We start from the raw sequence: 15,171 nt of genomic DNA, 5'->3' as shown, positions 1-15,171 counted from the left end.
GGGGGGAGTCCGTACGCCCCCCACCCATGGGGGGAGGAGCAACCTCACCGGACGTGGGGGAAAGAAATGGAGGGCGCCGTTGGAGCGGATACGGAGAATCCTGTAGCCCGAACGTAGGGTGGGGGGCCGTTTGCGGGGAACCATTGGAGGAAGCCGTAGGCTTGCTCCAACGGGGCACAGTAAACCGCCCCCCACCCACGTAGGGGGGGCTTTGGGGGGAGCGAGCGCTCCAACGGCTCCCCCACAGCTCCCCCTATATACGGGGGGAGTTGAAACTCCCCCCATGTATAGAGTGAGTTTTAACTCCCCCTATATCTCTAATCACACCGTTTCTTCGCGATATTAATCCTATTTGAGTCCCGTAATATGATGATAATGCGTATTATGACAGTATAAATATTGTATGATTTTTTAAATTCAAAAACGTTAAATAAATAGTTAGTTAATGAGTGATAGCATATAGGGGGAATAGATATGGGGGGAATGGTTGGAGAGAAGGAGTTATAGGGGGAGGAATCTTTTAGAGGGAGGTAGTAAAATATAGTAGAAAATACATATAGGGGGAGTTGGATGGGGGAATGGTGGGAGAAAGACTTAGCGTACCCGCTGCGGGGCAAAAAAACGCTAAAGCGGCACTGCAGGTTGCGATGGCGGACGGGGTACCGTCCCAGTGCAGAGAGCCTAAAGGATAGGAATTTATTAGTGTGGTTTAACATAATTTTATTTTATGTCAAGATCTCAGTCGTACAAACTGATCCTTTCTATATAAAAAAAACTGTATCGTGTCCGTGCGTCGGCAGTTGTCGCCGCATCCGAGAGCGCGGACGCTTTCCACCTCAGGCGACCGGACGACCCACATGTGCCAATGCCAGCCAGTGTTTTCCTTACCGATCGGTAACCTCCGGTTACCGCCGATTTTTACCGATACCGCTACTAGGCGGCAACCCATACCGGCGGTAAATTTCGAAAAATTTCGCCCGAATTTAAAATTTTCAAAAATATTTGAAATAAAAAGGAAAAAATATGGTAAGAAAGTAGAGATGACATACATCATTCTAATATAGAACATGTTTAAATATTTGACTGTTTGGGCACTAAAAAAATAAAAAAAACTTTCGGACCGGTAATCCCGAGCGGTATCCTCTAATCCCGAGCGGTATTCGGCGTTTTTCGAGCGGAAATCGGCGCGTTTGGACCGGAAACCACTGCATTGTGAGTATTTCTTGATTTTACATTGATTTTTAAATGTTTGTTGTGTAGCTATATTCAAAAACATGTGTTCATATTAGCTATATGGATCCATTTGTTCATGGTAGTTGGATGTTAATTTGTTCATTTTAGCTATATGTATATGTGTGTTCATATTTCAAATATGTACATATATTTTCATTTGTTCGTTTGTTCATTTGGACCGGAAACCACTACTATGTATTATATATATTGACGATGATGGTTTGTGAGGACTATGGTTGTGATGATTTGCATGGACTATTGTTGTGATGATCTATATGGACTATGGATGTGAATTTCTATTTTTATGGATATGAACTTCTATTCTATGTATGTGTAAATGTTATATAATTGTTTGATATATACCATCAGTAATGATATTTACAAAATTACGGTGAAATGCTGCCAAAATTTTTAATTTTCCAAAGTCATACGGTGTTTACCGGTTAAAAACGACGGTTACCGGTCGGTAAACATCGATTACCGGTCGGTAAACAACGGTTACCGGTTTTTTGAATTTGAATTGTCATTTCGAGCGGTTTCTAGCGGTTTTCGGCGATTTACCGCCGGTTTACCGATACCGCTAGTTGGCGAAAATCGCTTTACCGTCGGTAAGGTGAACCCTGCTGCCAGCCGAAGCCGACGCCGACCGGGAGGAACTCGTCGCCACCTCGCGCTCCAGTCCCGTCTCCGCCGGAGAGCCCAAGGAGGACGGACGACGCGCACGTTCCAGCCACGGCCCCGCGCGGACGCGCGTTCCTACCGGACCCGCGCCCACCGGTCTTGCCGTCCAGCGCGTCGCGACCGGCCTGGCGGTGGCGCGCGCGCGCGCGAGAGCAGAGCCAGGCCTGGGCCCCGACAAAGAAGCTGCCTCGACGGCAGCCGGCAGGCAGGCGCGGCACTCTGCTCTGCTCTGCTGAGGCGCGTGGAGAGTGACCCACGAGGGGCAGCTGCCAGGAACCGAGCATCCGGCGAACGAGCTCTGATCGCTTTGGGCTGCTCGCTGCGCTCAAGCGGAGCGGCGGCGACCGGTCAAAAATGGCCGCCGGCGTTTGTTAAGCGTTGATCCGGCGTCGCGGTGGACTCGGGCACTGCCGCTCCCTTCGTTGAGCTCGTCAACCGTCGCCGTCCACGGTCTTGTTTGATCTCGCCTTTTCCGTTTCAGACCCCACACGGACCTCGGGTTTCTAGAACAGGACCGTGTTTTGATCAGGTCATGTGGCGTCTTGTGGTAAAATTTTAGGGTTCCTTGGCGCAAATTTGCTGTTCCTAAACCTCTGTAGCACGGTTGTCGGCTGGGGCTGGATCATCATTCAGAAATGGCAAACACAAGCCGGAACACACAAGCGTTTCCCTGAAGACTTTTCAAGGGAAGGGACTGGTGGTACGCAAGAGAACACGAGGGAGAAAAAAAAAAGTACTGCTAGAAAGGGGCCTCGTGTCGTGGCACCTTGTATATAAGAATGCAACCGGCCTCTCCCCGTCGTTTTCTTGGAGTTATAGTCTTACCGGCCGGCCACAAGAGGGTCGATCAGCAACCAAGCTGATAGCCAGGGGCCGGTAGGAACAGCCAGGAGCATAAATCCATCCATCCCCTTCTTGCGGAGTTGCAGTCGCAGGCCGGCAGCTGCTGGACACACTTCTGATACCGCCGGGTCTGATCTCTCTCTCGCCCGCTCGTCTCGGCGCTGGAAACGCCATGGCTGTAAGTTCCTCTCTTCCTCAGCTCCTCGCATGCTCTTCTTCATGGCGAGAACTTTCGATGTTTCTTACGGTTCATTTCGGTTCAACCCCAAATTTTCGGTTAGATTTTGAAGCATACTAGTCTACTAGTTTTTATCTTGTCTTTGCAAGAACAGATTTCCCCCCAAGAACTGGTAATTCCTTAATTCGCTTGAAAGGAGTTGAGTTCGCCTTTGTGCAGTAGGTCCGGGATGCGATATCTGAATCTGGGACCTGAATTTTCTGAAGGAACAAGATGGTCTCTACGATTACTTTACTTTTATCTTGCATCTTGAGCTACTAGTTGTGACTTTTTCTGTGCATACCACACCAAATACATGCGTTCAACCAACCTTCTTTGAGACTTTGAAGGAGCAACCGAATTGCACAGGGTAAAGCAACCGAGTTAGAACTAGAACCCATCTCTTGCCTGAGCTGATCAACCTCTCGGCTTTTTCTGAAACTTGAGAGACATCTTCCGATCACAGTAATTACCCTGGTAGCCTTCATCTCACAATTGGCATACATGATGGATGCATAAAGTTAGAGACGTCGCCAGGTTAACTCACTGGAATACGACGTCCTGGTTGCATATATTAGACTCCTTATTTAATTAGTACCAGCTGCTCTTACCTATTTAGACATTGTCCGTATGTGCACGTAAGATGCTCTGGTACTCTTGACTTGGAACAATTTTTTTTTCCAATTTACAAACTGATGTAAACGTATGAGGCGTCAGCCAGGCAGGCCTTCGCTGTCCATCTGCCTTCAGAAGTTTTGCAGATTGTCAAACCTGAAGTACCAACTGCACTAGCATGTCCTGTTTGGCTTTAGTTTGCACAAGTGGCGAAGTAGAAGCATGTGATTGATTTCTCTATTTAGATAAATACAGTTGATTAGTCCATGCACTGTGTAAACGGCCGGAAGTCATGGCGTGTGGTTTCCTCCAGTTTGATTTGTTTGCCTTGGTCGATCAGCCCATCTACTGCCACCAGCCCACCATGACTTAGTCATGGCAACTTGACCTGTTGTCGATGTTCTACCATTGCAGCTAGTCTTACAATTCTGACTGCTGACCTCCATAGAAGAAGGATAACCCCAAAAAAAAACATTGACTATTGGGCCTAAAAATATTAGGCACTGTTGGAGATGCTCTAGGACTTTCCCTATTTTTTTCAAAACAAATTCCTATTTCAAGTAGCACTAAAATTATGCAGTTATGCGTAATGAACCTGTTGTGTCATCATTAAGGTGTTGTTTTCTTCTGTGTCGCACTAAAGCATAGCCATGGTGCTATCGTGAGTTTACATTGCAAAAGGCAGTTCCACATTTGTTCTAGGAAAAAAAATTTGTGGCAATGGCTGATCCTTCTCGGCCTGAATTGAACGTTTGTGTGCTCGCAGCAGCAGAAGAACGCGCACGTCCCCAAGTTCGGCAACTGGGACAACGATGGCAACGTGCCGTACACGCTCTACTTCGAGAACGCGCGCAAGGGCAAGGGCGCCGGCGGCAAGATGATCAACCCCAACGACCCCGCCGAGAACCCGGAGGCCTTCTCCATCGCCGCGCCGTCGCCGAACCGCTCCGATGCCGGGAGGTCGTCGCCGGCTCCTCCGCCGCCCCCGCGGCACGAGCGCCGCCCCAGCGACGCGCCACCGCGGTCGCCCAGCCCCTACGCCGGGTCGCCGTACCACCGCCACGCCGGCGGCGAGCCTCCGAGGAGAGGCGGCGGGTACAGCGTCGAGCAATCGCCGGTGCACCCGTACAGCTCCGAGAGCGGCGGCTACGGCCTCGTCGCCAACTCCGTCGAGCGGTCCCGGGCCAAGGGCGGCCCGCGCGGCAATGAGACGGTGAGGCCCTGCTCTCTGTAAGGTTGTTGTTGCTCTGCATTGACATGAGCATGAGCTTGGAAAGCTGATCAGTTTGCGCGCGCTTGCCGATGCAGCCGACGAGGGGCTCGGCGGTGCCCAAGTTCGGCGACTGGGACTCGAACCCGGCGTCGGCGGACGGCTACACGCACATCTTCAACAAGGTGAGGGAGGAGAAGCAGACCCAGGCCGGGAAGCCGGGGGCGTTCGAGAAGGACGCCGCGCGTGGCAACGCCGCCAAGCAGCACGACGACGGCTACGTCTCGTCGGTGAGTGGCGCGAGAAAACTCACTGGTCTCGTATGTCCATGTCCTTGCTTGCCCATTGTGCAGTGATCTGATTGAGCCTTGGACCTGGTTTACTTGCAGAAGTTCTCATGCTTTGGATGTTGCAAATAGAGATGCGCTGATGAATGGTGATGGATACAAATGTTGGTTCCTTTGGGGACTCCAAATTTGGAGAAAGGGGAGGTTGTGATTCAGCCTATACTTCATTCCCATTTCTGAAGATTAAACAGTCTCCACAATCTTTTTGTGATAGCTTCACTTTTTTGAAATGATATATAGAGCTGTTCATGGTTTTTTTTAAAGAAAAACAAGAGCTGTTCATGGTTAGTGTTATACTAGAGTAAGCATTGCATTGTTGTGTTGGTTCTTCAGTTTTGAATTTGCAGAATGTGTACCACAGGTTTGAACTCACTCTGAAGTGAATGTACAATATTGGTGTGTGGGTTTGTTCTTGGTACGCTCAAAAGCTTACTGCTGCATCGTTAGAAAACAAAAAAAATATACCCTCTAAAAAACGAAAATTACACTTGCATATTTTGTTTACTGAAATCAGAACGGTCTAGACGTGGACACAAAATTACTTCCCATTATTATTGTCAATATTGAGGACTCCGCTCACTGGTACTCCAGGTGGAGGGGAGGAGGTGTTGCAGACTTGCAGTTATAGACACACTCTGAATCAAACAAGACATCATCAGGTTTCTGATCAGAGTGCTGGATTGTTATCATGAAACCTCGTCAGTCATCTCTGATTTTGGTCACACAGCCAAAGAGGCAAGAGGCCACCTTACGTCTGTCTCTGAAGTCTGAAGTTTGAACTCTGAATGAAGAGACGAATTCAAGGAGACAGAAACGTTCTCGATCTGGGGTTTGGGCCGCAGGCCATTTGGGCCTCGAGACCACCACTCTCAACCAGAAGAGGCCCAATGCGGGGAGAGTTTTTGATCATGGAAACCTTTTTGGACCATTCATTCATCAACGAGGCATCTCTGATAGATAGGATTCAGTCCTTGTCGGTGAAGCTGATGAATCTCGCGTCTTTATTTCCTCGACTCCTTGGCTGCTTCTTCAGGTCGATTTCCCACTTTCCTTTTGTGCATCATCTTCTTTTCATCCGGTCGCGCACATGGAAATATGCCTCTCTTTATTTCGTTGGGTTGAGAAAGCTCAGAAAGGGCCAAGCTGTCCACTTCGTCCAGAAAAGCTCAGCAGGGCGGCGTCCGGACCGGACTAGATGCCGCGCTGGATTTGGATCCGATTGGGCCTGTCCGGGTAGTGGAGACGCATGTGTTGGCGGGGAGGAAACTGAAAGAGTACGTGAGATGCAACGCACATTGTATTGATCATCTCTAGTGTTTAAATACAGGAGATGGCTCAGCGCATGCCGCCTTGGGCGGGCATAGCGGCCACGACGCGCGGACGACGCGCTGGCAAGCGCGACGGACTCGGTCCCCTAACAACCTAGGCAACGGCCTCTAACAAACCATGCAACGGCCTCTAAAGGATAAGTGATCAGCCACTTTTACACCCCCCGCAGTTTGTGCGTCGTCGACGATGCACAAACTGGAGCGAAAATCTTCAAACAACGTAGTTGGCAGCCCCTTCGTCATGATGTCTGCGAGCTGATGACGAGCCGGAACGTGCGCGACACGAATGTCCCCAACAGCAACTTTCTCACGAACAAAATGAATGTCCAACTCAACGTGCTTGGTTCTTCCGTGATGCACAGGATTCTGGGTCAAGTAGACGGCCGATACGTTGTCGCAGTACACAATTGACGCCTTGGACACCGGTTGCAGAAGCTCGCCAAGTAGATGGCGAAGCCAACAGCATTCTGCCGCGACGTTGGCCACACCTCTGTACTCAGCCTCCGCGCTCGACCTGGAGACGACGGGCTGGCATTTGGACGACCATGACACCAACGAGTCGCCCAGGAACACACAGAACCCTGACGTCGAACGTCGCGTGTCGGGGCAGCCCGCCCAGTCGGCGTCGGAATAGCCCGTGAGTGCTGGCGTAGCGATGAAGTTGGAGACCCTTGCCCGCTGTGCCGCACACATAGCGCAAGATCCTCTTGACGAACATCCAATGCACATCTTTGGGATCATGCATGTGCAGGCACGCTTTCTGGACGGCATAGGTAAGGTCGGGACGCGTCAAGGTGAGGTACTGGAGTGCGCCAACAATGCTGCAGTAGAAGGTTGGGTCGGCGATAGGTTCGCCTGCGTCGCTTGGAAGCTTCGCCTTCGTGTCCACCGGCATGGTCGCAGGCTTGCAGTCACTCATGCCCGCAGCGATCAAGGATGTCGTCGGCGTACTGTTCTTGCGAGAGGAAGAAACCGGCCGTCGAGCGCTTAACTTGGATGCCGAGGAAGAAGTGGACGGGGCCAAGATCCTCATCGCGAACTCGTTGCGTAGCCGAGTGACGATGTGTTGCAGAACAGCCGGTGATGACGCCGTAAGCACGATATCGTCGACGTATAGAAGAAGATACGCGATGTCGTTGCCTCGATGGAGGACGAAGAGCGACGAGTCTGCTTTGCTGGGGACGAAGCCGAGATGGAGGAGGTGCGTGGCGAAGCGCTGGAACCAAGCGCGTGGCGCTTGCTTGAGGCCGTATAATGATTTCCGGAGCAGGCAGACGTCGTTGGGGCGGGTTGCGTCGACGAACCCTGCTGGCTGATGACAGTAGACGCGCTCCGTAAGCTCGCCGTGAAGAAATGCATTCTTCACGTCAAGTTGGTGGACCGGCCAGTCGTTGGCGGCAGCGAGGTGCAGGACGACACGAATCATGGCGGGCTTAACCACTGGCGCGAAGGTCTGATCGAAGTCGAGACCAGGCCGCTGCGAAAACCCACGGACCACCCATCGTGCTTTGCGACGTTCCAGTGTGCCGTCGGCGTGGTACTTCTTCTTGAAGATCCATTTCCCTGTGATCACGTGTGCACCCGTCGAACGGGGCACCAGCTCCCAGGTCTGGTTCTGCTGTAGAGCCTGGACCTCGTCGAGCATGGCAGCGTGCCACGCAGGGTCGCTGACTGCGGCGCGAACGTGAAGCGTCCCCTCATAAGAGAAGACTTAAATGTGATACAAATCACCAGTCCCAGGAGGCTGATGCCACATTTATTACATCAGATGGTTCAAAACCTGTACAAACCTTGGAGGACACTCGATACAGATGATAATAATAATTAACCAGGACTACGACATAACACCAGACCTGCGAACCACATAGGGTCTACTACGGGTTCAGAGTACTGCGACAGCAGAGGCATCTCGACAGGGCCGGTTCCATAGGCAAGGTTGGGTGTAGAACGATAACCCTACTCAGCGTCGTCTGGCACGAAGTCTGGGTCTTCTTCTGTAAAAAGTAAGAATGGGGTGAGTACAAACGTACTCAGCAAGTCCAACCACACCCACGGAGGGGGTTATAACAGAATAATATGCATAGGTAAATCAAGGATAAGGTTACGGTTTAATTTGCAGAAAAACGACATTTTATGCAGGGGTTTATTTTACGGAAAACCTTTTAGAAATCAGTTTTTTGCAGTAACACAGAGTTCAGGTTTTAAAACTGCTACCGAACTCCCCGTCCGTCGTAGCACACGGCACAACTGCCGGACACAATTCCAAAACAACTCACACCAGCCCCATCCTAAAGAAACACTAGTTATGTGACCACACCGTAACTCGCCCAATACCGTGGGCCCGGACTATTCGAATAGATTCTTAACTCTGCAGAGGTGTGCAACTTTACCCACAAGTAGGATACCACAACTCGAACACCGTCGTGTCGGTGTAGATCCCAACATAGCCATTACCCACCATAGCTAAGCCTGACTAGCCATCACGGGATGCACCAAGGGGTCATTGACCATTCACTTAGGTATAACCGGGCATAAGCCACTCGGGGCTTATCCCTTTTCCATAGTTACCCGTTGCTCTCAGTTCTCCTGATGGCTACCACACCAACTAGTGGGATTTATGCTACGCCGTTGCCCATTCAACGGTCGAGTGGTTTGCACGATAGTGGAGTTAGGTGAGATGACACACCAACTCGGTCCTTAGACACGACAAGATGGATATCTCCCTTCTTTGCCCTGCCACACAGGCATAAGCACACCAGTCGGTAATTCACACAGAAATGTCGTCCATCCCGTCCATACTCATCTTTCGAAAATCCACGTTTTATCCCTTCCCACACGCACACATTTTCTTTATCAAACAAATTATGTTATGAGTAAAGTCCTAAGCGTTCTAATATCGATTAACGTCCAAGCAAAATCAGACATTAATCTAGGTGGTCAAGGAATGGTCATCACAAATCAAGGGGTGGCTATCCAACCGTGTTTTCATGCAAGTAAAACATATGCAACTTTTTTTTTAAACAGGCCATTGGGTTGCATTTATAGAAAAGTAGGACAGAAACATGCATCAAAGGATGGGATTGAACTTGCCGTCTTCGTAGCTTTCGGGGAAGTCCTGTCCTTCGGGCGCGGGGTCGTGGAACTGGTCCTCGTTCTCCTGCTCGCAGTACTGCTCGTTGACGGGCTCTCCTTCGTTCACTCCGTGGTCTACAACGCACACAAACAAGCATCCAATCAAAACAAAGATTTATCGTTGAGCTCGAATCGGAATCACATAAAATATGGAGATAGAGGTGACATCTTTGAGTGGTTTGGTACTAACGCGGCCCGAAACTATAATAGAAGTGACATGGTAAAGTTTGGGGTCAATCGGAGTTGTTTCGGCGCACGAAATAATAGGTTTTGTAAGGGTTCAGGGGCTAGATCAGGAAGCGGGGACCTACTTGTAATTATTTTCTTGAGAAGGGAGGGGTCTATTTGTAATTTCTAGAAATATTTGGACTAAACTAGAAGGGTCAAGGGTATACTTAGAATTATGTTTTTAAGTGGAAAGGTTTACTTGAAATTAAAACAAAGGGCAGGGTTGTTTTTGGATAAGAGCCATAAATGGGGGGGTTCTTTATGGATTAGAGGGAAGGGGGAGGGCCTAATGGCAAAACTGCCATCTCCCTCCTCCCCTCGCACTGGGAAACAGGGGAGGCGGTAGGGGGCGCCGGCGGCGGTCGATTTGGCCGTCCTGGACCACGGCGGCGGCCGGGAGTGGGGGGAAAAGGGGCTAGGGGCACTTGGGGTTCGATTCCCCGGCTCACCTCGGGCTGGGGCGGCGCTCAGAGGCGGGGCGACGCGGGCCGACGGCGGCGGCGCCACTGAAGCGGGGCGGCGGCGTTAGCACTGGGGAGGGAAGGCGGCGGTGGCCAGGGAGGTTTGAGTGTGGAGGAGCGGCGCCGTTGGGGAGGCTTTTATAGCCGTGGAGAGGCGGTGGCGCAGTGGAGGTGGGTGGCGGCTCGGCGAGGCTTGCGGGCGGGAGTAATGGCGGGCGGCCGCGTTAGGTTGTCGCGGAGCGGCGTGCAGCGGCGAGGGCGTCGAGACCGCCCACTGTGGCACGTGGAGGGGAAGGCTGGCGCTGGCCTTGGCGCGGGCGGCGAGGCGGCGGCTCTGCGGCGGCACTGCTGCTAGGCGGCGCGCGGCGCGGCGGCTGCACGCGGGCACAGGGCGAGCGGGGCCGGGGCGAGGCGCCAGCGGCGGGCGTCGCGGCGTGCGGCGGGGCGGTGATGGCGGGGCGCCGGTCAGGCGGCCGCGTCGTGGCGCGCAAGGGCGAGGCGGTGCGGAGTGTGCGCGCGAGCGGCGCCGAGCGGTGCAGCGGGCGGCGCAGCGACGAGCGGTGCGCGGCGCGCACGTGGGCACGGCGAGGCGCGCGCTCGCGTGCACGCGGCGGGGCAGGAGCAGCAGCGTGCGCGCGTGCGCCGCGTCGGTGTGCGCGGCGCGGGCGGCCGTGTCGTGGCGGCGTCGCGGGCAGCGGCCGAGAGCGGGGTCCAGGGGTCGTGCGGCCGTGCTCGGGGAAGGACGGGCGCGTGCGGGCAGGCGGGCCAGGGCTGGGAGGCGGGGAGGAGGGCCGGGCACGGCGGTGCTCGGGCGCAGAGAGAGAGGGAAGGAAGGAAGGGAAAGAAAGAAAAAGGAACAAGGGTAAAGAGAAAAAAAGAAAAAGAAAATAGGAAAAAGAAACGAAGAAAAAGAAAATGGGGAAAAGGGAGAGAGAGAGAGAAAGGAAAAAGGAGGGGGAGGGGCGGTGCGCGCCAGCGGCGACCGCGGCTGCGGTCGGCCACGCGTGGCGTGCGGGACGCGGTCGGAGGAGAGAGGGAAAAGGAGGGGGCGGGATTCGCGGCGGCCGGTCACGACGCGTCGCGTTGGATGGGGAAAGAGATGGGATGTGGATTGAATTCGGGTGTCGGGTTGTTCGGGAGAGGCTCTGGGAATTTAGGGTTCAGGGTTTAAGTCGAGCTCAACGATAAAACAACTTTAGCGCATGACTTATTTTGGTGAGTTTTCGGGATGTTACAGAACGGAGCGAGGAACGTCGTCGACGTCGGCGATGTTGGCGTAGCGGGGATTCGGTCGAACGTCCCGGCGCAACGGCGCGTGATCATGGGGTGGCCAGGCGGCGCCGACGGTGCAGATGTACTCGGTTGTGCGTCCAGAGGTGCTGCAGGTGGCGACGCAGGGGGACTAGTGCCGGCCACCGGAGTAGGCGCACCGTGATCGGCAGTGGAGGCAGGCGACGGCGGTGCTGGCGTCACGGAGGCAGCTGCTGGAGCCGAATAGGTGCGGCGCGACGTGGTGGCTAGCGGGCTGGCACCACCTGGTGGCGCTGAAGCCGGCCCACATCGAGGTTGCAGCGCGACCGGCACTTGCTCAATGACTACAGTCGGCGGAGGGGCAGTCGTGGGCGGCACCTGCTGTTCCTGGCGAAACGGAAACACAAGTTCGTCGAAGACAACATGTCGTGAGGTGATAACTCGGTGGGACGCCATGTCATAGCACCTGTACCCCTTGGTATTGTCAGGATAACCCAGGAACACGCACGGTACAGATCGCGGCGCGAGTTTGTGCGGTGACGTGGCTATGGTGTTGGGGAAACAGAGACATCCGAAGGTGCGTAGGTGTGTATAGTCCGGCTGGACACCGAACAGGAGAAGATGGGGTGTGGCATGGCCTCGGGGTGTGCAAGGCCGCCGGTTGATCAGGTGAGTGGCGGTCTACAGTGCGTCCGGCCAGAAGCGCAGAGGCATTGCAGCGTGAAGAAGCAAGGTGCGGACGCAGTCGTTGAGCGTTCGGAGGATGCGCTCGGCTCGGCCATTTTGCTGGGAAGTGTAGGGGCAGGTGAGACGCAAAACGGAGCCATATGCTACGAGGAAGGACCGAAAGGCATGGTTGTCAAACTCCTTGCCATTATCGGTCTGGAACGCAAGGATCGAGCGTCCGAACTGAACCTGGGCGAAAGCATGAAACGACACGAGTGTGTGAAATACATCAGACTTTCGGCGCAGGGGAAATGTCCACGTATAGTGAGAGTAGTCATCCAGAAGCATGAGGTAGTACTGATAACCTGAATTACTCAGTACGGGCGATGTCCACACATCACAATGCACAAGACAAAAGGGAAAGGGAGAGACTGTGTTTGATTCAGAAAACGGAAGACGAACATGTTTGCCAATGCGACAGGATGCACAGCTATGATTATTTGTGGGCTTAGAATCAAAAACAACGTTATTGAGGAGACGCCGGAGAGCAGGCTGGCCAGGGTGACCCAAACGAGAATCGACGGAAACCTGAAGGGCGACATCAGGTGGCGAAGACGTTGTGGAGCGCAGGGGGTACAGATCGCCGGTGCTGTTACTTCGGAGTAGAGTCGTCCGGCTGTGTAGATCCTTGATGGAGAAGACAAAAGGGTCAAATTCAACCGAAACGGAATTGTCGCGTGTAAGCCGACGAACGGAAACCAAGTTGTGAATCAAGGACGGCGAAACAAGAACATCATGAAGAGTAAGAGAGGGGGGAATATCAGCGGTGCCCGAGCACTGGACAGGCAGCGAGGCGCCATTGCCGACAACAATGCGAGAGGTGGAAGGAGTAGCGGAGGAGAGTATACCAGACGAGGAGGCCATGTGTGACGACGCGCCGGTGTCGAACACCCAGTCGGAGGCGCTGGGAGGTGTGGACTGGAGAGAAAGGCCGGTCAGCGCCTGGTACAGCGCAGGGGGGAGCTGGCCGGCAGGTTGGTGGAGCGCCGCCATGGACTGCTGGGGCTGGACCCCCGGACGAGCACCGAGCATGCCAGCCGCAGGTTGGACCTGTGGAAGTCCCGCGAACGGCCAAGCCTGGACCACGCCGTGCCAGGGGTTGTCCCAGGAGGCGGCCGTGGGAGCGCCGCGTGACTAGCTACCAGTGTTCGTGCCGCCCTGGTTGTTGCGAGGGCGGCTGTCCTGCTTCTTGCGCTTTCGTGCACGGTCGTAGTTCCCGCCGGAGTGCTGGCCGCCGGCAAGGGCGGGCCCAGGATTTGGGACCTTGGTATTCAAAATTGTAAGCAGTGGAAAAAAATTTAACAGCCCAACATACATATTAGTAGCACATGATTTAGTACTAACAACATAAATTGTTCATAATCTGAATTCTGAAATTGTTCAACATATAGAAAATAGAGGTACTAAAACAATAAATGGCATTGATAAGGATGCTTACAAATTACAAGATAACTTTTCGGTCCTTCATAGCTTGAAAATAATTGATGATGTCCTCATCCTTCGCTTGAAAATACCACTATCTGCCTTTGATTTTCATTAGTAGGTGGGGCAACAACCTCTGACTCAAGAGGTTTTTTCTTTGCCGCAGTTCTTTGCAAGAAAGATTTCAAATCAATGGCGGCACTACCACCCCTCTTTCTTTTCATAGTTTAAACCTACAAATTAGAAGGATTCAAGATTTAGAAAATTATGACTACATGTATACATTACTGCTACTTTTTTTCACAAATCCATAACTATAATTAATCACAAATTATACATAAATTTCAATTCACCTTGGTTCACTGTCTCTGGTCGTCTTCTTCGCGAACCGAGCTCAGACACTTGCCGGCTTACTGTCTCAGGCCGTCGCTCCGTCTGGCCTGTCCGTCGCTCCGTCTGGAGTCCGCCGGCTCGCCTCTACCTCGGGCGGCTGAGGCTGCCTTCTGCCGCTGCACGCCATAAAGCAGCTCTGTTTAGATCGAGATCAGCCAGCTTGCTAGTGAATGATTGAGGCCCGCTGTTCATCCATTGATGACTAGTCTGCTCTTGCCCGACAGGATGATGGTTACTTACAGGGTTGAGAGTGGGGTGCTCCCGGAAGCTGTCCTCAAGCACGGCCGCCTGGTCCTTGGACAGACGGAGCTTCTTCCTTGAGCCGTCGATGCCGCAGCCGCCTCTACCTCGGGCAGCTGAGGTGCGTGCCTGGCCGCTGTGCGCGGTGCGCCGAGCGTGCCGGCCTGCCCCTGGCCGCTGGCGACCTGGCGTGGCACCGAGCCGTGGCGGGGGCGCCTGGACGCGCGGCGCCGGCACAGCGGCACTGCAGGGCCGCCCCAGCCCCAGGACGACTGGAACGGACGGATCCGGGGCTGACGAGCGGCGGCCTGCAGCGGTGCAGCCCGCAGCCGGCGGCGGCGACCGGCGATGGCCAGGCGAGGCGGCGACGCGGGCGCGCTAGCGAGGACGGGGCGGCAGGCGACGGGAGGGCAGGGAGGGGATCAGGGGAACGGCCGAACGGGCCAACGGGGCAGGGGTGGGGGGGGTGGGATTGACTCATTTTTGGGCCGTGTGAGGGAATTGGGCCTGCGGTGGGTGGGATGTTTAGTTGTTTTTGGCCCAAATGAAGATTGAGCTCTTAGTAGTCCAGTTTGTAAGTATGATTTTTGTTTTTTTTTTTTGAATCATATACTTAGAATACACTATATGTATAAATTTTTTGTTCAAAAATAATTGGTATTCAACTGAATACCATTGAATTGAATGGGGCCCGCCCCTGGCCGCCGGCCTGCGGAACGGACGGAGAAGGAGGAGGCGCGGATCCGGCGGCGGGCGTTGCGGGAGAGGCGCCTGTGGAACGCGACGAAGAGAGCAGGGCGGTGGCGGCAGCCTTCTGAGCCCGTGTGTTCATCCAGATTTCCTC

At 53.6% G+C, this 15,171-nt stretch overlaps 1 protein-coding gene across 2 annotated transcripts; it reads left to right on the top strand.

Moving 5' to 3' along the window:
- Positions 1-2,705: 2,705 nt before the first annotated feature.
- Positions 2,706-5,564, top strand: LOC120679915 (RPM1-interacting protein 4-like). 2 transcript variants are annotated; one of them, XM_039961575.1, is made up of 4 exons: positions 2,706-2,935; positions 4,359-4,802; positions 4,898-5,089; positions 5,189-5,564. In XM_039961575.1, the coding sequence occupies exons 1-4, from the start codon at positions 2,930-2,932 to the stop codon at positions 5,216-5,218; spliced, it is 672 nt and encodes a 223-aa protein (XP_039817509.1). In that variant the 5' UTR covers positions 2,706-2,929; the 3' UTR covers positions 5,219-5,564. The 2 variants fall into 2 exon arrangements, with proteins under 2 accessions (XP_039817509.1, XP_039817508.1); XM_039961574.1 differs by having other exon boundaries at positions 2,714-2,935; positions 4,356-4,802.
- The last annotated feature ends 9,607 nt before the right edge of the window (positions 5,565-15,171 follow it).

The sequence above is a fragment of the Panicum virgatum genome, chromosome 6N (genome assembly GCF_016808335.1).
Source record: "Panicum virgatum strain AP13 chromosome 6N, P.virgatum_v5, whole genome shotgun sequence".
NCBI lineage: Eukaryota > Viridiplantae > Streptophyta > Magnoliopsida > Poales > Poaceae > Panicum > Panicum virgatum.
Note: the sequence above shows the minus strand (reverse complement) of the source record. Positions and strands in the feature narration are given on the sequence as shown.

What these genes read in the sequence shown, in the direction of transcription:
- LOC120679915 (XM_039961574.1), top strand. An exon ending in GCCCGCGCGGCAATGAGACG is followed by an intron (nt 4,803 to 4,897) that starts GTGAGGCCCTGC and finishes TTGCCGATGCAG; the next exon opens with CCGACGAGGGGCTCGGCGGT. An exon ending in ACGACGGCTACGTCTCGTCG is followed by an intron (nt 5,090 to 5,188) that starts GTGAGTGGCGCG and finishes GTTTACTTGCAG; the next exon opens with AAGTTCTCATGCTTTGGATG.